The 27,147-nt window shown below is 43.9% G+C and overlaps 2 protein-coding genes across 3 annotated transcripts; both read left to right on the forward strand.

The window, feature by feature from the left end:
* The first annotated feature begins 12,320 nt into the window (after window positions 1-12,320).
* Window positions 12,321-24,106, forward strand: LOC123111378 (regulatory-associated protein of TOR 1). 2 transcript variants are annotated; one of them, XM_044532165.1, is made up of 23 exons: window positions 12,321-12,930; window positions 14,499-14,601; window positions 15,297-15,379; window positions 15,473-15,631; window positions 15,722-15,838; window positions 15,979-16,136; window positions 16,262-16,416; window positions 16,492-16,636; window positions 16,719-16,797; window positions 16,924-17,025; window positions 17,323-17,406; window positions 17,510-17,620; window positions 17,715-18,068; window positions 18,145-18,325; window positions 18,446-19,054; window positions 19,154-19,477; window positions 19,597-19,720; window positions 19,822-19,946; window positions 20,025-20,164; window positions 20,258-20,359; window positions 22,551-22,636; window positions 22,773-22,857; window positions 22,976-24,106. In XM_044532165.1, exons 1-23 carry the CDS (start codon window positions 12,604-12,606, stop codon window positions 23,315-23,317), a joined length of 4,095 nt encoding a protein of 1,364 aa, XP_044388100.1. In that variant the 5' UTR covers window positions 12,321-12,603; the 3' UTR covers window positions 23,318-24,106. The 2 variants fall into 2 exon arrangements, with proteins under 2 accessions (XP_044388100.1, XP_044388101.1); XM_044532166.1 differs by having other exon boundaries at window positions 19,600-19,720.
* A 194-nt stretch (window positions 24,107-24,300) lies between these two features.
* LOC123111379 (pentatricopeptide repeat-containing protein At2g38420, mitochondrial) lies at window positions 24,301-25,819 on the forward strand. The gene has a single exon (XM_044532167.1). The coding sequence runs from the start codon at window positions 24,636-24,638 to the stop codon at window positions 25,668-25,670; it is 1,035 nt and encodes a 344-aa protein (XP_044388102.1). The 5' UTR covers window positions 24,301-24,635; the 3' UTR covers window positions 25,671-25,819.
* The last annotated feature ends 1,328 nt before the right edge of the window (window positions 25,820-27,147 follow it).

Raw genomic sequence — 27,147 nt, forward strand, 5'->3', positions numbered from 1 at the left:
CCGCAAAAAGAGTTTACATCGAATAGATCTCCACAAGAGAGGGTGAGAACATTGTATTGAGATCCAAAAAGAGAGAAGAAGCCATCTAGCTAATAACTATGGACCCAAAGGTCTGTGGTAAACTACTCACAACTCATCGGAGGGGCTATGGTGTTGATGTAGAAGCCCTCCATGGTCGATTCCCCCTCCGGCGGAGCGTCGACGAAGGCTCCAAGATGGGATCTCGCGGATACAGAAGGTTACAGCGGTGGAAATTGTGTTTCATTGGCTCCCTGGATGTTTTCGGGGTACGTAGGCTTATATAGGAGGAAGAAGTACGTCGGTGGCCGCCCGAGGGGCCCACGAGACAAGGGGCGCGCCCTCCCCTCTCGTGGCCGCCTCGGCTGCTTCTTGACTTGCACTCCAAGTCCTCTAGATCACGTTCGTTCCAAAAATCACGCTCCCGCGGGTTTCATTCCGTTTGGACTCCGTTTGATATTCCTTTTCTTTGAAATACTGAAATAGGCAGAAAAAAACAGCAATACGGGCTGGGCCTCCTGTTAGTAGGTTAGTCCCAAAAATGATATAAATGTGTAAAATAAAGCCCATAAACATCCAAAAGGGGCAATATAATAGCATGGAGCAATCAAAAATTATAGATACGTTGGAGTCAGTACCTAGCTTTTGTTCTCCTCGGCATACAATCCAAAAACCGATGGTCAAATGGAGGTGACGAACCGAACACTCTCCACTCTACTTCCCTGTTGATTAAGAAGAACATCAAGGAGTGAGAGGAGTGCCTACCTATCGTCGAGTACGCCTACAAACCGCGCAAGACATTCGACTACCGGCAAGTCCCTATTCAAGATCGTCTATGGCTTCGACCCATTGTCCCCATTGGGCATTCTTCCCCTACCACTACAAGAGCGCATCAACATGGATGCGAGTGCACGAGTGAGCTACCTCAAGAAGATGCACGAAGACACAAGGCACACCATCAAGCACCAAGTACAACGCCTCGCGACCAAGCTCAACATCAACAAGCAACCCGTGATATTCGACGTTGGAGATCTCGTGTGGCTACACCTTCGCAAGGAACGCTTCCCTAATGAACGCAAGTCCAAGCTTCTACCTCAAGCCGACGGACCCTTCAAGGTGCTCGCACGCTACAACAACAATGCATACAAGATCGATCTCCCACGCTGATGTCTACTATGCAACCTTCTCCTTGTAGACGTTGTTGGGCCTCCAAGTGCAGAGGTTTGTAGGGCAGTAGCAAATTTCCCTCAAGTGGATGACCTAAGGTTTATCAATCTGTGGGAGGTGTAGGATGAAGATGGTCTCTCTCAAACAACCCTGCAACCAAATAACAAAGAGTCTCTTGTGTCCCCAACACACCCAATACAATGGTAAATTATATAGGTGCACTAGTTCGGCGAAGAGATGGTGATACAAGTGCAATATGGATGGTAGATATGAGTATTTGTAATCTGAAAATATAAAAACAGCAAGGTAACTGAAAGTGCAACTATCCCTAGGTGGTTTTGGTAATTCATAACAACATATAGCTCATTGAGCTAATGCTATTCCAAGACTATTATTTCAGGAAAGCTCAATGAATGGCATGGCATGGATGATGAAAGTGGATCCCTCAAAATACTAAGGACAAAGGATTGGCTCAAGCTCAAAAGCTCAAGACTCTTAATTTTATATTTTAAGTGATCCAAGATCACATTGAGTCTATAGGAAAAGCCAATACTATCAAGGAGGGATGAGGTGTTGCTTAATGAGCCTCTTGCTTCATGTGCTTAGTGATATGCTCCAAAACCCTCAGCTACTTTCCCACATCCACAAATGACCTAAACCCAAAGCCAAAATCGGTCACACTGATTCTTCCTATCCGGCGCCACCGATTCCAAAAGTCATAGCCACTGCCACAAACCCTAAGCAAATCGGTCTTACGATAGGGATCTCGGTCTCACCGAGATGGGATTGTAATCTCTCTGTTTCCCTTCATAACGTTTCGGTCTAACCGAAGTGAGCGATCGGTCCCACCGAGATTGCAATGTAAACTCTCTGTTTCCTTTTTGTAACATTTTGGTCTCACCGAAAAGAGCAAATCGGTCCCACCGAGTTTACCTGACCAACTCTCTGGAAAGCTTATTACCAAATCGGTCTCACCGAGTTTGTGTAATCGGTCTTACCGAGATTACGTTATGCCCTAACCCTAACCGAATCGGTCTCACCGAGATGCATGTCAGTCCCACCGAAAATCACTAACGGTCACTAGGTTTACTAAATCGGTCCGACCAAGTCTGTTGAATTGGTCCCATCGAGTTTGGTAAATTGTGTGTAACGGTTAGATTTTGTGTGGAGGCTATAAATACCCCTCCACCTCCTCTTCATTCATGGAGAGAGCCATCAGAACAAACCTACACTTCCAACTTACCATTTCTGAGAGAGAACCACCTACTCATGTGTTGAGGCCAAGATATTCCATTCCTACCATATGAATCTTGATCTCTAGCCTTCCCCAAGTTGCTTTCCACTCAAATCTTCTTTCCACCAGATCCAAAACCTATGAGAGAGAGTTGAGTGTTGGGGAGACTATCATTTGAAGCACAAGAGCAAGGAGTTCATCATCAACGCACCATTTGTTACTTCTTGGAGAGTGGTGTCTCCTAGATTGGCTAGGTGTCACTTGGGAGCCTCCGACAAGATTTTGGAGTTGAACCAAGGAGTTTGTAAGGGCAAGGAGATCGCCTACTTCGTGAAGATCTACCGCTAGTGAGGCAAGTCCTTCGTGGGCGACGGCCATGGTGGGATAGACAAGGTTGCTTCTTCATGGACCCTTCGTGGGTGGAGCCCTCCGTGGACTCGTGCAACCGTTACCCTTCGTGGGTTGAAGTCTCCATCAACATGGATGTACGATAGCACCACCTATCGGAACCACGCCAAAAACATCCGTGTCTCCAATTGCGTTTGAATCCTTCAAACCCTTCCCTTTACTTTCTTGCAAGTTGCATGCTTTAATTTCCGCTGCCTATATACTCTTTGCATGCTTGCTTGAATAGTGTGATGATTGCTTGACTTGTCCTAAAGTAGCTAAAATCTGCCAAACTCTAAAATTGGGAAAAGGTTAAGTTTTTAATTGGTCAAGTAGTCTAATCACCCCCCCTCTAGACATACTTCAAGGTCCTACAGTAACAAGTGGTAAAAGTGAGCACAAACGGTATTGCAATGCTAGGAAACAAGGCCTAGGGTTCATACTTTCACTAGTGCAAGTTCTCTCGACAATAATAACATAACTGGATCATATAACTATCCCTCAACATGCAAGAAAGAGTCACTCCAAAGTCACTAACAACAGAGAACAAACGAAGAGATTGTTGTAGGGTACGAAACCACCTCAAAGTTATTCTTTCTGATTGATCTATTCAAGAGTCCATAGTAAAATAACACGAAGCTATTCTTTCCGTTCGATCTATCCTAGAGTTCGTACTATAATAACACCTTAAGACACAAATCAACCAAAACCCTAATGTCACCTAGATACTCCAATGTCACCTCAAGTATCCGTGGGTATGATTATATGATATGCATCACACAATCTCATATTCATCTATTCAACCAACACAAAGAACTTCAACGAGTGCCCCAAAGTTTCTACCGGAGAGTCAAGACGAAAACGTGTGTCAACCCCTATGCATAAGTTCACAATGTTACGGAACCCGCAAGTTGATCACCAAAATATACATCAAGTGGATCACGTGAATATCCCATTGTCACCACAGATAAGCACATGCAAGACATACATCAAGTGTTCTCAACTCCTTAAAGACTCAATCCGATAAGATAACTTCAAAGGGAAAGCTCAATCCATTACAAGAGAGTAGAGGGAGAGAAACATCATAAGATCCAACTATAATAGCAAAGCTCGCGGTACATCAAGATCGTGCCAAATCAAGAACACGAGAGAGAGCGAGAGATCAAACACATAGCTACTGGTACATACCCTCAGCCCCGAGGGTGAACTACTCCCTCCTCGTCATGGAGAGCGCCCAGATGATGAAGATGGCCACCGGTGAGGGTTCCCCCCTCCGGCAGGGTGCCGGAACAGGGTCCCGATTGTTTTTTGGTGGCTACAGAGGCTTGCAGCAGCAGAACTCCCGATCTAGGTTTCTTTCTGGAGGGTTTGGTATTTATAGGAGGGTTTGCGTCGAGAACAAGTCAAGAGGACCCACGAGGTGTCCACGAGGCAGGGGGCGCGCCCTCCACCCTCGTGGGCCCCACGAGCCTCCTCTCCGGTAACTCTTTATTCCAGTATTATTTATATTTTCTAGAAAAAGATCTCCGTTGATTTTCAGCGCATTCCGAGAACTTTTATTTCTGCAAAAAAAACAACACCACGGTAGTTCTGCTGAAAACAGCGTTAGTCCGGGTTAGTTCTAACCAAATCATACCAAAAGCATGTAGAAATATTATAAACAAGGCATGAATACATCAAATTATAGATGCGTTGGAGACGTATCAAGCATCCCCAAGCTTAATTCCTGCTCGTCCTCGAGTAGGTAAATGATAAAAACAGAATTTTTGATGTGGAATGCGAGCTAACATAATTTTCAATGTAATTTTCTTTATTGTGGCATGAATGTTCAGATCCAAAAGATTCAAGATAAAAGTTTAATATTGACATAAAAATAGTAATACTTTAAGCATGCTAACTAGGCAATTTATGTCTTATCAAAATAACATAGCCAAAGAAAGCTTATCCCTATAAAATCATATAGTTTGGCCATGCTTCATTTTCGTCACACAGAATGCTCCCATCATGCACAATCCCGGTTTCAACCAAGCAATTGGTTCATACTTTTTAACGTGCTTCAGCCTTTTCAACCCTCACGCAATACATGGGCGTGAGACATGGACATAGCACTATAGGTGGAATAGAATATGGTGGTTGTGGAGAAGACAAAAAGGAGAAGATAGTCTCACATCAACTAGGCGAATCAATGGGCTATGGAGATGCCCATCAATAGATATCAATGTGAGTGAGTAGGGATTGCAATGCAACGGATGCACTAGAGCTATAAGTGTATGAAAGCTCAAAAGAAGAAACTAAGTGGGCGTGCATCCAACTTGCTTGCTCACGAAGACCTAGGGCAATTTGAGGAAGCCCATCATTGGAATATACAAGCCAAGTTCTACAATGAAAAATTCCCACTAGTATATGAAAGTGATAACATAGGAGACTCTCTTATCATAAAGATCATGATGCTACTTTGAAGCACAAGTGTGGTAAAAGGATAGTAGCATTGCCCCTTCTCTCTTTTTCTCTCATTTTTTTCCTGGGCCTTCTCATTTTTTTGGCCTCTTTTTTTTCGTCCGGAGTCTCATCCCGACTTGTGGGCGAATCATAGCCTCCATCATCCTTTCCTCACTGGGACAATGCTCTAATAATGATGATCATCACACTTTTATTTACTTACAACTCAAGAATTACAACTCAATACTTAGGACAAAATATGACTCTATGCGAATGCCTCCGGCGGTGTACCGGGATATGCAATGAATCAAGAGCGACATGTATGAAAAAAATTATAAAGGTGGCTTTGCCACAAATACGATGTCAACTACATGATCATGCAAAGCAATATGACAATGATGGAGTGTGTCATAATAAACGGAATAGTGGAAAGTTGCATGGCAATATATCTCGAAATGGGTATGGAAATGCCATAATAGGTAGGTATTGTGGCTGTTTTCAGGAAGATATAAGGAGGTTCATGTGTGATAGAGCGTATCGTATCACGGGGTTTGGATGCACCGGCGAAGTTTGCACCAACTCTCAAGGTGAGAAAGGGCAATGCACGGTACCGTAGAGGCTAGCAAATTGCGGAAGGGTAAGAGTGCGTATAATCCATGGACTCACATTAGTCATAAAGAACTCATATACTTATTGCAAAATTTTATTAGGCCTCGAAGCAAAGTACCACTATGCATGCTCCTAGGGGAAGGGTTGGTAGGAGTTAACCATCGCGCGATCCCGACCTCCACTCATAAGGAAGGCAATCAAAGAACACCCCATGCTTCAAATTTGTCACACAACGTTCACCATACGTGCATGCTGTGGGACTTGCCAACTTTAACACAAGTATTTCTCAATTTCATAATTACCCAACTAGCATGACTCTAATATTACCACATTTATATCTCAAAACAATTATCAAGTATCAAATTTATCATAGCATTTAATGCACTCTATATGAAAGTTTTTATTATATCCCCCCTTCGATGCCTATCATATTAGGACTAAATTCATAACCAAAGCAAATTACCATGCTGTTCTAGAAGACTCTCAAAATAATATAAATGAATCATGAGAGATCAACAATTTCTATAAAATATAACCACCATCGTGCTCTAAAAAAATATAAGTGAAGCACTAGAGCAAATGACAAACTACTCCAAAAGATATAAGTGAAGATCAATGCATTGTCGAATAATTATGCAACTATGTGAAGACTCTCTAACATTTAAGATTTTCAGATCTTGGTATTTTATTTAAACAGCAAGCAAAAACAAAAGAAAATAAAATGACGCTCCAAGCAAAACACATATCATGTGGTGAATAAAAATATAGCATCAAGTAAAGTTACCGATGGACGAAGACGAAAGAGGGGATGCCATCCGGGGCATACCCAATCTTAGGCTCTTGGTTGTCCTTGAATATTACCTTGGGGTGCCTTGGACATCCCCAAGGTTAGGCTCTTGCCAATCCTTATTCCATAGTCCATCGAATCTTTACCCAAAACTTGAAAACTTCACAACACAAAACTCAACAGAAAACTCGTAAGCTCCGTTAGTATAAGAAAACAAATCACCACTTTTGGTACTGTTGTGAACTAATTCTAAATTCATATTGGTGTAATATCTACTGCATTACAACTTCTCTATGGTTCGTACCCTCCGATACTACTCATAGATTCATCAAAATAAGCAAACAACACATAGAAAACAGAATCTGTCAAAAACAGAATAGTCTGTAGTAGTCTATATCATTCGAATACTTCTGTAACTCCAACAATTCTGAAATAAATTGGTGGACCTGAGTAATTTGTCTATTAATCATCTGCAAAAAGAATCGACCTAAAAGCACTCTCCAATAAAAAATGGCAGCTAATGTCGTGAGCGCAAAAGTTTCTGTTTTTTACAGCAAGATCGCATAGACTTCACCCAAGTCTTCCCAAAGGTTCTACTTGGCACAAACACTAATTAAAACATAAAACCACATCTAAACAGAGGCTAGATGAATTATTTATTACTAAACAGTAGCAAAAAGCAAAGAACAAAAGTAAATTTGGGTTGCCTCCCAACAAGCGCTAACGTTTAACGCCCCTAGCTAGGCATGATGATTTCAATGATGCTCACATAAAAAGATAAGAATTGAAACATAAAGAGAGCATCATGAATAATATAACTAGTACATTTAAGTCTAACCCACTTCCTATGCATAGGGATTTTGTGAGCAAACAACTTATGGGAGCAATAATCAACTAGCATAGGAAGGCAAAACAAGCATAACTTCAAAATTTTCAACACATAAAGAGGAAACTTGATATTATTGCAATATGTAGAAGCATATGATCCTCTATCATAATAATTTTCAGTAGCATCATGGATGAATTCAACCATATAACCAGCACCTAAAGCATTCTTTTCATGATCTACTTGCATAGAAATTTTACTACTCTCCACATAAGCAAATTTATTTCATCAATAGTAGTGGGAGAAAACTCAACAAAATAAATATCATGTGAAGCATAATCCAATGGAAAATTAAAATCATGACGACAAGTTTCATGGTTATCTTTATTCTTTATAGCATACATGTCATCACAATAATCATCATAAATAGGAGGCATGCTATCATCATAATATATTTTCTCATCAAAAATTTGGGGACAAAAAATATCATCTTCATCAAACATAGCATCCCCAAGCTTGTGGCTTTGCATATCATTACCATCATGGGTATTCATAGAATTCATACTAACAACATTGCAATCATGCTCATCATACAAAGATTTAGTGCCAAACATTCTAATGCATTCTTCTTCTAGCACTTGAGCACAATTTTTGAAATCCTTATTTTCAAGGAAGACATTAAAAAGATGAAGCATATGAGGCACCCTCAATTCTATTTTTTGTAGTTTTCTTTTATAGACTAAACTAGTGATAAAACAAGAAACTAAAAGATTCGATTGCAAGATCTAAAGATATACCTTCAAGCACTCACCTCCCCGGCAACGGCGCCAGAAAAGAGCTTGATGTCTACTACGCAACCTTCTCCTTGTAGATGTTGTTGGGCCTCCAAGTGCAGAGGTTTGTAGGATAGTAGCAAATTTCCCTCAAGTGGATGACCTAAGGTTTATCAATCCGTGGGAGGTGTAGGATGAAGATGGTCTCTCTCAAACAACCCTGCAACCAAATAACAAAGAGTCTCTTGTGTCCCCAACACAACCAATACAATGGTAAATTGTATAGGTGCACTAGTTCAGCGAAGAGATGGTGATACAAGTGCAATATGGATGGTAGATATGAGTATTTGTAATCTGAAAATATAAAAACAGCAAGGTAAAAGTGGTAAAAGTGAGCACAAACGGTATTGCAATGCTAGGAAACAAGGCCTAGGGTTCATACTTTCACTAGTGCAAGTTCTCTCGACAATAATAGCATAACTGGATCATATAACTATCCCTCAACATGCAACAAAGAGTCACTCCAAAGTCACTAACATCGGAGAACAAACGAAGAGATTGTTGTAGGGTACGAAACCACCTCAAAGTTATTCTTTATGATCGATCTATTCAAGAGTCCATAGTAAAATAACACGAAGCTATTCTTTCCGTTCGATCTATCCTAGAGTTTGTACTAGAATAACACCTTAAGACACAAATCAACCAAAACCCTAATGTCACCTAGATACTCCAATGTCACCTCAAGTATCCGTGGGTATGATTACACGATATGCATCACACAATCTCAGATTCATCTATTCAACCAACACAAAGAACTTCAAAGAGTGCCCCAAAGTTTATACCGGAGAGTCAAGACGAAAACGTGTGTCAACCCCTATGCATAAGTTCACAATGTTACGGGACCCGTAAGTTGATCACCAAAACATACATCAAGTGGATCACATGAATATCCCATTGTCACCACAAATAAGCACATGCAAGACACACATCAAGTGTTCTCAACTCCTTAAAGACTCAATCCGATAAGATAACTTCAAAGGGAAAACTCAATCCATTACAAGAGAGTAGAGGGGGAGAAACATCATAAGATCCAACTATAATAGCAAAGCTCGCGGTACATCAAGATCGTACCAAATCAAGAACACGAGAGAGAAAGAGAGATCAAACACATTGCTACTGGTACATACCCTCAGCCTCGAGGGTGAACTACTCCCTCCTCGTCATGGAGAGCACCCGGCTGATGAAGATGGCCACCGGTGAGGGGATCCCCCCTCCGGCAGGGTGTCGGAACAGGGTCCCGATTCGTTTTTGGTGGCTACAGAGGCTTGCGGCGGCGGAACTCCCGATCTAGGTTTCTTTCTGGAGGTTTGGGTATTTATAGGAGGGTTTGGCGTCGAGAACAAGTCAAGAGGACCCACGGGGTGTCCACGAGGCAGGGGGCGCGCCCTCCACCCTCGTGGGCCCCACGAGCCTCCTCTCCAATAACTCTTTATTCCAGTATTTTTTATATTTTCCAGAAAAAATCTCCGTTGATTTTCAGCGCATTCCAAGAACTTTTATTTCTGCACAAAAACAACACCACGGTAGTTCTGCTGAAAACAACGTTAGTCCGGGTTAGTTCTAACCAAATCATACCAAAAGCATGTAGAAATATTATAAACATGGCATGAATACATCAAAAATTATAGTTACGTTAGAGACGTATCACATGCGACAAGTACAATGTGGGCGACGTCTTCAACATCAAGGATCTCTCTCCCTACCATGGTGATGAGGCTTTCGATCCAAGGTCGGATCTTTCCCAAGGGGGGGGGGGAGATGATGCGGAGCATCCCACGGTTATCCCCATGGACACTACTTCGACTACCCAAGCTCCAAGTGGACCCGTGACAAGAGCTCGAGCACGTGCTATTCAATCCGAGGTGACATCTCTCCTACTTGAACTTCCCTTACATTTGAGTGAGACATGGCTGCTACCTAAGTCAGAAACACTGTGTGTGATCAGGTACGCACAAGCCACGGAACCGAGAGCTGAAGAAGAAGGAACCAACGTCAACTCTCTGTCCAGCCCAGTACTTCTAGCCCCCGGAACCTCCGGCCACCCGGAACTTCCGGCCTCCATCGACCCAGACAAGCCCGGGTGTGACAACTCTCTGGTTAGCCCGGAAGCAGCCCGAAACCTGGCCCGGACCTTTCGGCCTGCCCGGACCTTCCGACCCCCGAAAGCCAGCCCAGCTCCCACCGTGCAAACTTTCTGGTTAGGCCGGACCCTCCTTGGAACTTGGCCGGGAACTTCCGGCCCTGCCTGCGCGCAGTGACTTGGGCCGAGGCCCGTGTACCCTTTCGCCTTCTAGACTATATGTACTCTTCTCCTACCTACATTTTAGGGTTAGCAAATGATTAGCTCATTTGAGATAGAGCTTTGCTCATCCATCCGGATCTACTCCATCGAGAGAGACCGCTCCCTCTTCGGAGAAAATCCACCTTGGATTCAAGACCCCTTCATGGGAAGACCCCTCAAGACCTCCTCACGGAGATGAACTAATTACCTCTTGTATTGTCCTTTGTTGGATTTGGATCGTGTATCTCTTTGTGTTTCGAGGATCTAGCACATGTATAATCGAATCTCGTTGGTTTGAGTGATTTCTCCCGTGTTTTCCCTCGTTTCCCCTCGTGTTCCTTGTGTTCATCGCGGGATCCGCTCCAATCGTGAAAGATCGGGCATCTAGGGTTCTACCCTACATCAAGAGGAGATCTCAATCAACAAGGAGATACAAATATACAAAATCCACCAAAGCAAAACTCGAGTTCGTTGGTTCCCCACTAGAATATTTGCGAATCTTGTTACTCTTGGGTTTGTGGGGGGCCCTATAAGGTTAATGTTACCCGAGAGCTTCCAAGTTGTGTCATTGTGCCCCAGGTTCGTTTGTGGGCCTTTGGGCTCGCCCCAAGAGCTCCCCCTATTTGAGAGGGTGATTGGACATTCGTCAATGAAGGCACTCCAAGGCTTAGGTGAGACACTCCTTTTCATGGGAGCATTCGTTGTTTCCCACCTATCCAATAGCGATTACCACTCTCCCAATAACGTGAATATCACAGCTTCATCTCTAACACTTGTGGCTATATGTAAGCTTATATGTTGTTATTACTTGCTTGCTTGTTTGCCTTGTGCAACTTTCTAGCTTCTAGTAGCTCATCACATAGAGTGTGTCACTTAGTTGCATTCATATAGTCCATTTATGCGTTTGCCTATTAAATCAACTAAGAGAAGATTAAAATATGTAGTCATCTATTCACCCGCACTAGTCGACACAACATTCATCTTTAATCCTTTAAAGTCGAGTTCAGGCTAATCGGCCCATTTTTGTAACGAGTTGAGTACATCACAAATTTCGAGTTTCCATCCAGCCCAAACCATCATCCCCTTGTCGCTCTCCGCCGCTATGTTGTTTGCTCTATTGATAGACTCTATCCCATCCAGTGTGCATCGTTGGATTTTTCGATGCTTTTACCTTTTTTGGTTGTGTTCACGCCGTCTTGAAAGCATAAGAGTACCACACGTTTTCCCCATCTTGTTTGTTCCACCCATAAAACGAACCAACATGTTCCACGAGGCCATGTCGAATGCAATATACATTCGGAGTGATTAAGCTCATATTTCTCATTTTAGCCATGATGCCATTTCGGATGTTATGTGTGGTAGTCACTGACCATCATGAAAATGACTATTGCATTACTTGTTTTGCACACATTTTTGGATCATCTTGTTTTCGCACACATTCATCCTAACTGCAAACTACACATAGGTAAGCTAAACATCACACGCAACCGTAAAAAAGGAAAGATAAACATCACCCCAAAACTACTCGAAGCAGCAAAGAGACTTCAAAGTACAGTAGCTATGCTTGTAAACACACGGCCACGAGCCTGCGCATCTCAGCTCATATTCTTTCAGGCAAAGGAGAAAACAAACCGAAGGAAAAAAGACAGGAGAATCCAGTTTCCAGTTTTTATACTATTTTCCCCGTCTCTCTCTCTCTCTCCTCCCCCTGTTTCTCTCTCTCCCTCTTCCTCCCCACCCTCTCCGCCGCATCCCCGTCTCCCCCGACCCTCACCCCCACCCCGCTGCTCCCGTCCAAACCCTAACCCTAAACCCCACCCGCGCCTCCATCCAATCCCTGCCTGGCGCCCACCCGTCCCCGGCGGCCCGGATTCGGATTCGCCGCGCCGGACCGATTCGATCGATGTAGGCAGCGAGCATCGCTGCCCACTCCGTACACAAGACACGCGCCCCCGCCTCGAGATGGCTGCTGCGGGGTGACAAGGAGGAGGGGAGAGTAGTAGAGGGAGCGCCCAAGCGTAGATGGCATTGGGAGATCTCATGGCGTCCAGGCTCGTGCACTCGTCCTCATCGTCGTCCTCGTCCTCGCTGCCCACTCCCTCCTTGGCGGCGGTGAACCACCAGACGGACCGCGTGGATGGTGAGCTCCCTGTCGCGAACGGGCCGGAGCTTCGGAGGGAGGACGCCGGCGAGGAGGATGAGGAGGGGAAGGCCGTTGCGCTCGTGCCGTGCCTGCCGCAGGTGGTTGTGCTGTGCGAGCAGCGGCACGAGGGGTTCGATGAGGCCGTCGCTGCCGCGGCGGGGCCATCGACCAGCGGCCTCGTCTCCAAGTGGCGCCCCAAGGACAGGGTAATGGATGTAGCTCATGCTGCTATTGCTCATCCTCTTGTTGATCATTTCTTTCTTAGATTTGCCAGGGTTGGCCCTCACAGATTCAGTCAGGTGATGTTCATGGGCTTATGATTAACGACACGTGTAGTTCATTGAGCTAAACCAGGGTAAATTTGGGGCAGCTGCTGGTTTGCTTAAGTGGCTACATGCAAATTTAGTATAATTTACCATTTTCAATTTAGGGGTTACGATTGGATCACCACACTTTAAGGTGTAATGGATGATGTGACCAAACTTTTGAGTTTTGGCCGTTTAACTAAGTTATATCATTCATAGTCTTACCAGCAGGATAACCAAATCTGTGAATTGGCTATCCAGATTTGCCTAGTTATTATTGTTTGCTGCAAGCTGATGCCATTCTTTCTCCCAAATGCTTGGAGAAGTTGATGCCGTTTTATGTTGTCGCGTTGTCGGTGGTTGCTTTATTAATTAATGATAAACGGAACCATTTATAGCTGTTGCTATGTTAACATATGCACGCTTATTCGCTGCTCATGATATCACCAGAATTAAATGTAGCACGACGACCACTAGCGTGTAATATGTAATTAATGGCTTGGCTAAATAATCAAATAAGCAAGTGCCGAGTAACGGTATTGTTATGACCTTTCTTAACGGAGCATGTCATTTATCTTAGGATGATCGTTTTGCCTTTAACTTGATGTATACAGTTTTCTGGTGATTGATATAAGCTTGTATATAAGAATAATGTTTCAAAGTTCAAATTATGCTAGACCCAAATATTCTTCATGGTTATCTAGTACTCTTGATTACATTCAGATAGGATGTCCGCACCCTTATCCAAGTGACTGTACTTGTTAGTGGCTGATTGGTGTCATGTGGAAAATTGGACACTTAGTGCCAGCATTTTGCCTGTGGTGAAGCTAAGTAGTGAGTTGAGCGCCAATCAAAATCTGGATCATTTTAGGATTTGTCAAGGCAAATTTGCCTACCCATGTAAGTGTCGTGGTTTTAGTTCAAATTTGAACTAAACCCACAACACTTATTTTGGATGGAGGGAGTACTATGTATGTTAATGGAGATGTTCACGTTCCTATTTAAAAAATATCTGTATAATCTCTTTGCAGTTCGTGTAGATTAAGCTAACTTTCCCTTCATACAAATTAACTCTTTAGCAGGTTTGCAGATTATATTGATTTGTCTGGACTAGAGTATCGTGTTAAACTTTTTAACCATGTGTGTGCCATGATTGTTTGTGAAAAAGAGATATGCTAAATTTATTGTGATCTCAGCAAGGGGATGTCACATATTTAGTATGTAAATATTGCCACAGCTTTGGTTTGTTTATTTTCAGTAGAACTAGCTAATGTTACCAATAAATAGCTTATACTATTCCTATTTGTTGTCAATTTGGTCAGAGTATTGATCTGTGTTGGTCATACCATTTTGATCTCTTCTTTTGGTTGTGTTTCTACTCTTTTATTTTGTAACCATTGGATGGTGTTACTTTCATTAACTGTTTACATTTCGTATATGCTATATACTAACAGTGGTCTTGGTTGCAGATGAAGACTGGATGTGTTGCACTTGTATTATGTTTAAACATTAGTGTTGATCCGCCGGATGTAATTAAAATTTCCCCTTGTGCAAGAATGGAGTGTTGGATAGGTAAACATACGGTCATGTGTATATGCTTATCTAGCTTTCTAATGAGCTGAGAGGGACTTTTTTGCCTGCTGTTGGTAATTCTGTTTCATGTTCGTGGTATGCAGCTCCACTATTATTTTATTCTCTGTACATGTCTTACTAGTTACTATTCTGTCCCATAATGTAAGACGTTTTTTGACACTACACTAGTGTCAAAAAACGTCCTTACATTATGGGACGGAGGGAGTAGAATAGATTCAATTTTTTATTTTTATTAATAATTACTATTTTCACTTCATTGAAAGCACTTCTTTTTTACGGTTGCATTTCTGAATGCCAGACATGGCTGTGTCAGTAGCTGAAGGAGATTGCAAATTTGCAGCAAAGAAACAGTCTTGCATCTATTTAGAAATAGACGACGTTCTTAATATCCTATTCGTGTTGGTTGCTTAGCAACTAATGATTTCTAGGCTACATTTGAAGATATTGTGTTCTTTAGGCCGTGAATGATATGGACTTGATTGTATTTTTAGCTCAGTGAGTGATATGAACTTGATTTATTAATAGTAGCAATAATTATTTGCTGAGACGTGAAATGTACCAGATTTAAACAAGCATGATGGCTATCTTTGTAAATAGCATAGTAGTACAATAATCTTATTGCACTTCAGTTGCCTTGAGATCCGCTCATGGCCTTTCCCTTGTTTCATTTTCAGATCCATTTTCTATGCCACCTCCCAAAGCCCTTGAAACTATTGGAAAAACATTACACTCACAGTATGAGCGGTGGCAGCCTAAGGTGGTCCACTTTTTCTTTCTTTTTTTACATGAACAAGTATTCTGATAAACTGATATCATTGCTTACGTCTTCATGTCCTAATGGTGTCTGCAGGCTCGTTACAAGCTTCAGCTGGATCCAACAGTCGAAGAAGTCAAGAAGCTTTGTAATACTTGCCGCAAATATGCCAGATCAGAGAGAGTTCTTTTTCATTACAATGGTCATGGTGTACCAAAGCCTACAGCTAATGGAGAGATTTGGGTGTTTAACAAGGTGAGTGCTGTTAAGTCAAAACCTGTATTGCATATGTTGATGCATTATTTATCATGTCTTTATTGAAGTGTCCTTTGTACTCTGGTGCAGAGTTATACACAATATATCCCTCTTCCTATTACTGATCTCGATTCATGGCTGAAAACACCATCGATTTATGTTTTTGACTGCTCAGCAGCTGGAATGATTGTGAAAGCTTTTCTAGAGGTATACACTATAGTCCAGTCTATTTTTTTTATGTTCATGTGATCTGCAAGTCATAGGTACATAATTTATGTGTTTTTTCTTTCTTTTGTATGATTCTTGGATGGTTTCATATTCATTATGGCTCCTTATGTTGACTTCAGCGCCTAGACTGGAGTTCAAGCTCTTCTGCGTCCTCAGTGAAGGATTGCATTCTCCTTGCTGCCTGTGAGGCACATCAAACTCTTCCTCAGAGTGCAGAATATCCCGCTGATGTGTTTACAGCTTGCCTGACCACTCCCATAAAAATGGCATTGCACTGGTTCTCTCTCTCTCTCTCATGCAGTTGTCAATCCGATTTCAGCTGTATACTGGTCTTTGTATAGCCCCCTTCTGATTTCAGCTGACATTTCTCCTGTTCTGTGAACTTCTCTACAAACTATGCAGGTTTTGTAAACGATCATTACTCAGTGGTGCTCTGGATCACTCTCTTATTGACCAAATTCCTGGAAGGCAAAATGACCGTAAAACACTTCTGGGGGAGTTGAACTGGATTTTCACTGCTATTACAGATACTATTGCATGGAATGTTCTTCCTCATGGTACAGAAGGTCATTTGAGTTCAAAAATAATATCAGTGGGGCATTGCTTTTATAACACAAATTTCACTTGTGCAGAATTATTCCAAAGGCTTTTCAGGCAGGATCTTTTGGTCGCCAGTCTCTTTCGCAACTTCTTACTTGCTGAGAGAATCATGCGATCTGCAAACTGTTCTCCAATTACATACCCACTATTGCCACCCACACATCAACACCATATGTGGTAATTGACTAGATTAGTCATTCTGTTTCCATATATATATTATTCACCTTTTCTGCATTTACCGTAATTTGCTGAATGTTAGGGATGCATGGGACATGGCTGCGGAGATCTGCCTTTCCAAGCTTCCTCATTTGATTGCTGATCCTAATGCAGAGTTTCAGGTCTTGCTTCCTATTTTATCATTGAATAATTTAGCACTAAGAACATTTTTTTTGCTGGTATTGCTCTGCCACTGCAGTATTATCACTTCAGTACCATAACTTTGCTTGTCTCCTTACTTCCAACAGCCGAGCCCATTTTTCACGGAGCAATTGACAGCATTTGAAGTTTGGCTTGATCATGGCTCTGAGGATAAGAAACCACCTGAACAGTTACCCATTGTTCTTCAGGTAAGACAATTTCTTGGACCAATTATTCTTGAGCCTACTAATGCTTTTGTTATCTGAGATGGTAACAAACTCTCCAAATAGTCTAATGGCAAGAGTGTTTGGATGATCCAGTCACCTTTTCTTGTCTACTTGTACCATATTGGTTCTATTGATTTCGTTGTATATGCCATCTTCATTAGTTCAGGACCTCATGTAACCAGTGTTATTTTGGGAGTGTGCTACACCTCTAGACAGTTGTTAACAGTATATTTCTTTTCTTGTTTTCCTTTGCTGTTGATACAATCATGTTTTATGTAGGTCCTGCTTAGCCAATCACACAGATTTAGAGCACTTGTTCTGCTTGGAAGATTTCTTGATATGGGGCCATGGGCAGTTGATTTGGTATGGAGTTGGCATATTCTGCTGGCCTTCATTTGTTTTTTGACTAGTGCTGGCTATTTATTCCTTATCGAGTATATTCAAACTCTGTCACTTCATTGTTTAGGCCTTGTCTGTTGGTATCTTCCCTTACGTGCTCAAACTGCTCCAAACAAGTGCGATGGAGTTGCGTCAAATTCTTGTGTTCATATGGACAAAAATTCTCTCTCTTGATAAGGTATGCACTCTACTTCAAAATCTAAAGCAGCTCTTCCTATTCTCTTGAAGATTCTGTTGTTTACCTCAGTTGCTTTTTTTGTTTCAAATGACAGTCATGCCAGGTTGATTTGGTGAAAGATGGAGGGCATGCATATTTTATCAGGTTTCTTGATAGTTTGGATGCTTACCCGGAGCAGCGTGCAATGGCTGCTTTCGTTTTAGCAGTTATTGTGGATGGGCATAGGAGGGGTCAAGAGGCTTGCATGAGTGCAGGTCTTATAGATGTTTGCCTGAGACATCTGCAACCTGAGAATCCTCATGATGCACAGACAGAGCCTTTGCTTTTGCAATGGCTTTGTTTATGCCTTGGCAAACTCTGGGAAGATTTCCCTGAGGCTCAGTTACTTGGTCTACAATCAAATGCACCCGAAATTGTTACATGTTTATTGTCTGAGCCTCAACCTGAGGTATGGTAGACTTGGTGTGTCAATTCTTCATTATTGCAGGTTCACAACGTGAGCATTAAATATTTGGTCTTTGCAGGTCAGAGCCTCTGCTGTTTTTGCACTTGGAAATCTGTTGGACATTGGATCTCCATCAGTGAATGGAGGTGATGACGACTCTGATGATGATGAAAAGGTGAGAGCTGAAATAAATGTTGTTCGAAGCCTTCTGCAAGTCACTTCAGATGGTAGCCCTCTTGTTAGAGCTGAGGTTTCTGTAGGTACGTGCTGAAAATATATTGTACTTCCTAGATAGTTCTTTTGGTAATGTCTTGGGACATAGTAGGTAGACTCCTTTTAGCTTTGTGGCAATCATTTTGAGTTAAGCTGATGTCTTCCAGCTCTTACTCGCTTTGCGCTGGGCCACAACAAACATCTCAAATCTGTTGCTGCGGAGTACTGGAGACCTCAAACCAATTCACTGCTGAAGTCACTACCATCATTGGCTAATATTAATAACCCAAGCAATGTTTACAGTCCCAGTAACTTTCTGCAAAGCAGCAGTGGCCTTTCTTCGCATATTGGTCCTGTGTTAAGGGTTGGTAGTGATACCAGTGCCACAGGTCGTGATGGAAGAATTTCTACAAGCAGCCCGATTGCGACAAATAGCATCATGCATGGGTCTCCCCAGTCAGATGATTCTTCTCAGCACTCTGATTCAGGCATATTGCTTAGAGAGAATGCAAGTAACGGTGGTCTCAGCTACACCAGGTCAAGGCCTATTATTGACAGTGGAATTTATTCCCTATTTATTTCGACGATGTGCTCTGTTGCTAAAGATCCTTACCCTAGAATTGCAAATATTGGCCGGAGAGCACTGTCCCTTGTAGGGGTCGAGCAAGTGGTCATGAGAAATACTAGATTTGGCAGTGGGGGTGCAGGAGAGACATCTGCTCCTTCATCAAACATAGGAATGGCACGTTCTTCTTCCTGGTTCGACATGAATTCTGGTAAGTTATAACCTTTTTCCTTGCAATGTGCTTGTAGTACCTCTCAATTTTTTTCCAATGGGATTAAAAATTGGACTGACCATTTTCAATGCTTTGCAGGAATCTCAATGGCATTTAGGACTCCTCCTGTTAGTCCACCTCAGCATGATTACCTTACAGGGTTGCGCCGCGTGTGTTCTATGGAGTTCAGACCACATCTCTTGAATTCACCTGATGGCTTAGCTGATCCGCTCTTAAGCTCTGCTGCAGCCCCCAGTACCAGTGAGCTTAATATACTTCCTCAATCAACAATATACAACTGGAGTTGTGGCCACTTCTCTAGGCCACTTCTAACCGGTTCTGATGATAATGGGGAAGTAAGTGCTAGAAGAGAAGAGAGAGAACGAACTGCACTGGATTGCATCGCTAAGTGCCAGCGTTCCTGTACGTGGATTGACCGCTTACTCTACATTCAATTACTACTTTTTTTATTAGTTATGTTAGTTATTTGGCTGTCATTTGTGATGGTTCCCCTTTTACCTTTTTGTGGTTGGCGGGAATAGCAGCATGCAAGATGACTAGCCAAATTGCTAGCTGGGATACAAAGTTTGAGTTGGGTACAAAATCAGCATTGCTGTTACCTTTTTCTCCTATCGTCGTTGCAGCTGATGAAAACGAGCAAATAAGGTAAAATATATTTTGTTAGAACCTTGTAAAAATTGAAAATAATTGTGTTTTAAATAATGACTTCAGGTGTCTAAAGTTTTGTCCTTTTATATTCATGCCAGAGTGTGGAATTATGACGATGCTCTACCAGTGAATACTTTTGAAAACCACAAGTTATCTGACAGAGGACTATCCAAACTTCTACTTATCAATGAGCTTGATGAAAGCTTGCTTTTAGTTGGCTCAAGTACGCCTCACCTCTTTATGGGTGTCTCTTGTATCTGTACATATGTACTCCTTGTGATATATATTTTTCATACTGTAGGTGATGGAAATGTCCGTATATGGAGAAACTATACTCAAAAGGGAGGACAGAAACTTGTAACTGCCTTCTCATCAGTTCAGGGCCATCGAGCTGCAGGCCGCAGCGTTGTGATCGACTGGCAACAGCAATCTGGTTATCTGGTGATATTCTGATGTCTCTTTCCAAGTTTTGGTAAATTTGTATTCATTTAAGACTGTCCTAATACTGGAACTACTCCTTTTGTTGTATAACAGTATGCATCTGGTGACATGTCTTCCATCCTCGTATGGGATCTTGACAAGGAGCAACTTCTCAACACCATTCCATCATCTGCTGATAGTGGCATTTCAGCTCTGGTGAGTTCTGGTTACCATGTGTAATTTGAGTATTCAGAATAATCATATGACAAATTGTTTAGTCTGTTTTGGACACTAGGGATTTCATCTGTTATAGCTTTATTATTTTCTGCTCTGCTGTTCCTGCTTTATACTCGTGGACTCCCCCCTTCACGCTAATCAGAAATTAGCAATTTTTTCCACTGCTAACTAGTTTGACGGTGTCAAAATTAGATCATGCCGCATAATGATGCACAAAGAAAAATGAGATCATAAATAGTTTCCTGTTCCTTTCTGTAGGAACAACTTCGTTTTCTTAGGTCTAGTAATGCATGCAATGCGTAATTTTTTTGGATGAAGGGTTTGCTGAAAATTTAATCCCTATTTTTACTCGACCAAACGTATTACCAGTGTTTCAGTTGGTTTTGTCAGCTTGTCTTGTTTTTTGCACTTTACATGATGTGAGGAACTATGGAGCACGGATACGGAGACACGGACACCGCGATAAGCATACGGGGACATGGGATACGTCATTTTCCAAAAACAGCCATTCGGGGATACACAAGTATATAGAAATAAATAAAAAAATGCATGTAATATACATAGAGTTAAAAATAAAAATGATACATCAAATGGCAAATGCTAGTATTAGTCTATTAGAGAGTAGAGACCAGGGTTCCCTTCACTCTCGCCCACGAACAATTGGCTACCAGCGGTGGTGCTCCCAAACGCCATGCTTCCTGACAGCAAGCAACAACCAAAACTGCAGCACCAGCATTCAAGTGAGCGGCAGCTCAACAGCAAGCAGCGGCAACTCAATGTCAAGAAATCGAGCGAAGACATGAAGAGGTTGAGGAGAGGGGCTGCTTGGTTACCTGCTCGAGCGTGGTTGCCGTCGGAGGCCGAGTTCAGGCTCGGCGGTTGAGTCTAGGTGGCGGCGGATGGTTGAATCCAGGCGGCGGCGGCGGCGCGTTCACTGTAGCATGGAGCAACGTTCCTTTTGTCTCGCTGTATTGGGCCAAGGCTGTTATTGGGCTTCCCGTGTCACTAATGTATTCTATATGTGTCCCAGCCGTGTCTTTCCTTTTCCCCCTTTTTTCTAATTTGGAAATCAGGGGATACTGGGGGTATGCGAATCTCTTTATCTAGCCGTATTGCCGTGTCCCGCCGAACTAGGACGGTAATTTGGCTGTTTTGGCTGTGTCCATGCTTTGTAGGCAAGGAATACAGTTAGCAAAATAAGGGCCTGTTCGCTCCAAAGGAAATTTGCAGGAATTGTACAGGTTTAGGTTCCTTAGGAAAAAATTCCTATGAAGCTGTTCGATTCAAAGGAATGACTTAACCATTTGGGCGGATGCCCTAGGCACTTTCCTTCACTTTTCACGGGAAGAGAAAAATCCAGCCTGAGCTCTTGTTTGGGCGGATGCCCGAGGCACACTGCTGGTGGTCCAAATAAAATAATAATTCTATAAGGTGTAAGATGACTCCAGCCAATAAAGCATACAGTGTTTGTGTCAGACTGTGGGGCTCAGCCACTTAAAACACTTACACTTACACTTACTAAGCCTTTTGTCCCAAACAAGTTGGGGTAGGCTAGATATGAAACCCTTTCACGAGGACTTCCCAGGAGGTCACCCATCCTAGTACCACTCTCGCCCAAATGGGTTTCATACCCAAAGGACTGGCTAGATTTTACGTTGGCTCGCCAAGCCTATCACAACCCTTAGATATGAAACCCTTTCACAAGGACTTCCCAGGAGGTCACCCATCGTAGTACTACTCTCGCTCAAAAAGGTTTCATACCCATGGGACTGGCTAGTTTTTTACGTTGGCTCGCCAAGCCTATCACAACCCTTCTCCTTTACCCGGGCTTGGGACCGTCTATGCCTAGAAGACATAGGCGGAGTTGGCCCAGCCACTTAAAATATTTGAAAAATTACCTCACTATAAAACGTTTCCTCTGCTTTCCAGGCATAGCCGAACGTAGGCCTTCGTATGTTTCGGTTCCTCCGTTTCGTAGCAAGCTGGTTTTTCTATTCCTGTATGGTTTTGCTTTCCGGTGTTCTACAAAACTATGCCCCGAATGGAGCCTAAAATTTTGGTGACTTGCTTATTAAGAATATATGAATTTTGTTTCATTGGGTTGTATATGCTATTTGAGCTATTGCAAGAAGATGTATTGATCAGGTTTAGCTTGCTGTTTCTGTTTCAGTCTGCATCTCAGGTTAGACCTGGTCAATTTGCTGCCGGTTTTATTGATGCATCCGTAAGGATATTTGATGTTCGTACCCCTGACAGGTAAGCACATCTTTGTTTCTATCCTTTACCCTTGATAATATTTGAGATATTATTTAAGTATGGGATTCAGTTTTTGTTACCTTTTATCCCCATTTATGTTTCTTCCTTTGGATGTTTTTTTCCTTAAATGACGCAGGCTAGTTTACATGGCAAGACCACATGCCCCAAGAACTGAAAAGGTCGTCGGTATAGGATTTCAGCCTGGATTTGATCCATACAAGGTATTCCTACCACTTCTTCTTTTGGTGTTGCTGTGTACTTCATTCTGTTATATTGGTATAGGTTTTGAAAAATGGTTCGCTGGAGCTTTACAAAGCTATGTAATATTTGCGATCACAGATTGTAAGCGCATCTCAAGCTGGAGACATTCAGTTTCTTGATGTTAGAAGGGCTGCTGAACCCTACCTCACTATTGAAGCTCACAGGGGTTCGTTAACAGCATTGGCTGTTCACCGGCATGCTCCAGTCATTGCAAGTGGCTCAGCTAAGCAGATGATTAAAGTGTTCAGTCTTGAAGGAGAACAGCTAACAATCATTCGCTACCAGCCATCTTTTATGGGCCAAAGGATAGGAAGTGTAAACTGCCTTTCGTTCCATCCGTACAAATCTCTCCTGGCTGCTGGAGCTGGTGATAATGCTCTGGTCTCTATCTATGCTGAGGACAATTATCAAGTAAGATGAGGTCTACATCCTGTGGCATGCAATGACGACACAATCAGTAGGCCATATGATTGGCTGACTGCTGGATCCGCAGCAGGTTCAGCTACAAGATACAAGATGATACAAAGCCTGGTCAGTGACATGGTGGTGATTGCAGTGCTGTGGCTTTTTGGTCCATATTGCTTGTGTTGGGCATCTACATCTCTGGTCGGCGAGTGCAATTTGTAAGATACAAATCAAGATTCATTAGCCTCCCTTGCAGAAGGTTGTGAAAGTGAAAGGCAGTTGTGGTCCTGTCAGTGAATTTGGAGGCTTCCCCAATAATCATACCTAGGTTAACTGAAATGTAAATAGCCGTCCCCATTTGGATTGTTGTCCTGTCAGTCAGTTTTCTTCCTTTCCCAAAGTGTAAAAAGGTTTGTCGATGCTTCATCATATCATAAGTCGGGTCTGGCGGGGTCTGCCCGGGCAAGTGGTTGTTTATATGGGCCAGGAAGGGAGAATGCATGCACATGTCTCCTCACAGATGTTCTTCAATAGATAGATGCTCCTTTCCAGCTAATATAGCATTAGAGGTGAGTTGTTACTATGGCTTGCTTTAACCAGTGTTGTCCAGGTCATTCTTTCTAAGCATTGGACTATCATCATCCAGTGTTGTCGTCATAGCAGGGCTTCATTGTCCATTTGTACATATGAACTGCATTTGTACAGTAGTTAATTCTCTTAAGATAAGTTGTAATGCATGTTTGTCCTTGGGTGTATCTGGCATATTTTGAATAATTAAGTGAAAAAGAAGCTTGTCTCTGTGTACACATTGTTGTTTCTTTTGCTAGAATCATGGGCTGTGGTCTCTGAATATTTTGTGTGGAATTCTGTATGGTTTATTTTGATGGTTAAGAGATGATGCAGCATGAGGTTGAATGCCAAAGGGTGTTGGATGCTGCTAGATTTATCTTGAGAAACTAGAGGCATCACAAACAAGCGGAGGTGTTGTTGCATTGAAGCAACTGGCAAGAGGATTCCGGGATGCGCTGAAATGAAATTTTACTTGCATTTCAGAGCATGCGAGGAGACAATGGGTGTCATTTTGAGTTGTGATATTTCACCATTGAATGCTGGCTGGCAGCTTGGCAAGTCAAGACTAAAAAGGCCACCTGGTATAGTGGTATTCATGCCAAATCCAGTTGACCGATCACAGCCCCACACCCACACACATGCGGCAATGGCGGAGCTTCGATCCTTGTTCGACGATGGTACTCCGCTGAATAGATGCGTTGCAAATAGAATGCAGCAGTAGTCCAGCAGCGAGTAGCTGACATCGGCACCAGCCGGCCGCGAGATGAGCTGCTCACCGCGGCCAGGACCTGACCACCACCTCCTGCTTGCCACCCTCGCGCGCCACGGCCGCCTCGCCGCCGCCGCCACGCTCTTGTCCACGGCCGTCCGCACAACACGCGCGCTCAACACCATACTCGCCGCCCTCTGCTCCTCCCCGTCGCTGCTCCGCGCCGCCCCCTCCGTGCTCCTCCTCGCCGCCCCCACCGCCTCCCCTGACGCGGCCACCTTCCGCGTCCTCACCTCCGCGCTCTGCCGCGCAAGCCGCCCCTCCGCCGCCGCCGGCCTCGTGCGCTGCATGCCCTCCCTCCACCTCGACCCGGACTCGCCGCTGTGCCGCGCCGTGCTCTCCTCCCTGTGCCGCTACGCCCCGGCGCGGGACGCGGCGGCGTTCCTGGACGACATGCGCCGGTGGGGCGTCCCGCCCAGCGGGCTTGATCACCGCGCCGTCCTCCGCGCCCTGCTACGTGAGGGGATGGTGGCGGAGGCATACGAGGTCGTCAAGGAGAAGATGGGCTCCGATGGCGTGGCCCCCGGGGTGGCCGACTTCGAGCTGTTGCTGCGCGCGTTCAGCGAGCGCGGGCAGTTCGACGCCGTCGACGAGGCGTTCGACGAAATGCTCCTTCGAGGGCTCGTGCCGGGCGTGGCCGTCTACAACGTGTACGTCGCCGCGCTGTGCAAGAAAGGGGACCTGGCCGGCGCGCGCCGGATGGTGGAGTGCATGGAGCGCGCCGGCTGCCCGCCGGACGTCAGGACGTTCAGCGTCGTGGTCGCCGGGTGCGTGTCCGCAGGGGACGCCGGCGCTGCCAGGGACGTGGCGTGGGAGGCGGTGCAGCGGGGCCTGCGGTGGGACACGCCGTCGATGGTGGAGCTGGTCGGCCTGCTCCGGGCGGGCGGGCACGTCGCGGACGCGCACGGGCTACTGCTGGACGTGTTCCTGCACGGCGGGTGCACTGGAGTGGACGCCTCGACGCTCGGGCAGCTGATATGTGCCGGCGAAGACGCCTGCAGCGTGATCACAGATCACCCGAAAGACTAGAAAGTGCATCACATTTTGAGGTCCATGCCTCGTTTAATCTGTTCCGAATGTTTCAGCTGAAGGTCAATCCGTCAATGCATTCTAGTGCTTGATGAATGTCCACTGGATATTTAGATGTACGTATTTCACATAACTTTTTAAGAGTTTAATTGCTTTGTGCACAAACTTGAAATGCATGCTGCGCCTAGGTGTGAAACTCCCAAAGTGGTACCCGTGAGCCCAAATCCCTCAGTCACCGTTCTCTTACCCTCTCCCCGCCACACTAGATCCACCGCGCCGCCGCGCCGGTGCGGGACGAGACTTGCCTGAGCCCCATGCGTGCGCCCATCCATGCTCACCCCGTTAAAATCAGAGGGATGATTAGATTAGGAAGGAAAAAGAAAAAGGGACAATCATAGAGTGAAGTGGGAGTACGGATGGAAGCATGGGGAGGGAGCAGACAAGCCGAATCCAGGGTGCGAGCATGCCGTCGTGGAATGACGAGAGACGTCCTCTGACTCTGATCTCGATTTCTACTCCGATAATGATTCGATGAGGAGTGAACGTTGATCTGGCTTTTCCCGGTTTGAGGATTTACTGTCCCTATATTAAATCAATTTGGTTGGTGCTTTAGATGCCGTACACGATTTCGTACAAGGATTGGAGCGGGCTAGCACGTGATGTATCTGCACGGTGCTTCTATAAGCTTCCTGTGAAAAGAAGTTGGCTTTTGAGTCATTTGATACCGAGAGGAAGTTTTTGGATGTGGTATGCCATGTGAGTTCTTTTTAACTCACTAGATGACCGTTGCGTCAATTGGTGTAGAGATCAAACTGCAACCTGGAAGTTAAGCAAACTATGTGAAACAAAAAATAAAAGTCAAATGAACTATTTGAAGAGACGAACTAACGAACTGCAACTCAGAATTAAGTGAACTATTTGAAATATAAAATATAAATTAAGTGAACTGTTTGAAGAGATCAACTACATCCATTATTATCAATGCATCTCTGTTATTACGCCCGGTGTAATGGATGAGGATCAAATGACCCGTTGAAGTAAGTAGGTGTCTTTCTTAGCTTTGTGTCTTCAAGTCTAATTGCATTCATGTTTGCATTGACACTTTTATTTTAGCATAGCTGCTATTAGAGCTGATCTTGGAATAGACCTCGCCGGTAAAAAAAAGCGCATCGATAGCTCTATATCCGAGATGGGATTGCCCAAGTCGGCCTGTTCTTTTCCGCGCGTCACCGTATCGGTCTCTGTTCAAACTCCCGAGCACACGCTCTTTTGAGCAGCTATACCTGGCCACATGTCCTTTCGGTCCGGGTAGTGGACTAACCACCTTTAGTAGCCAGACAATGTTTTGCTCCGGCTGGTTGACGTCGTCATCGTGCATTCAGCGATGGAGTACCAATACGAACCCTCATGCCGCCACTATTTTCAGCGTTACAACGAGCCGGCGAGGCAGCCTAGAAGAGCCATCGTAACCAGAAGC

The sequence above is a fragment of the Triticum aestivum genome, chromosome 5B (assembly GCF_018294505.1).
Source record: "Triticum aestivum cultivar Chinese Spring chromosome 5B, IWGSC CS RefSeq v2.1, whole genome shotgun sequence".
In the NCBI taxonomy this organism is placed as follows: domain Eukaryota; kingdom Viridiplantae; phylum Streptophyta; class Magnoliopsida; order Poales; family Poaceae; genus Triticum; species Triticum aestivum.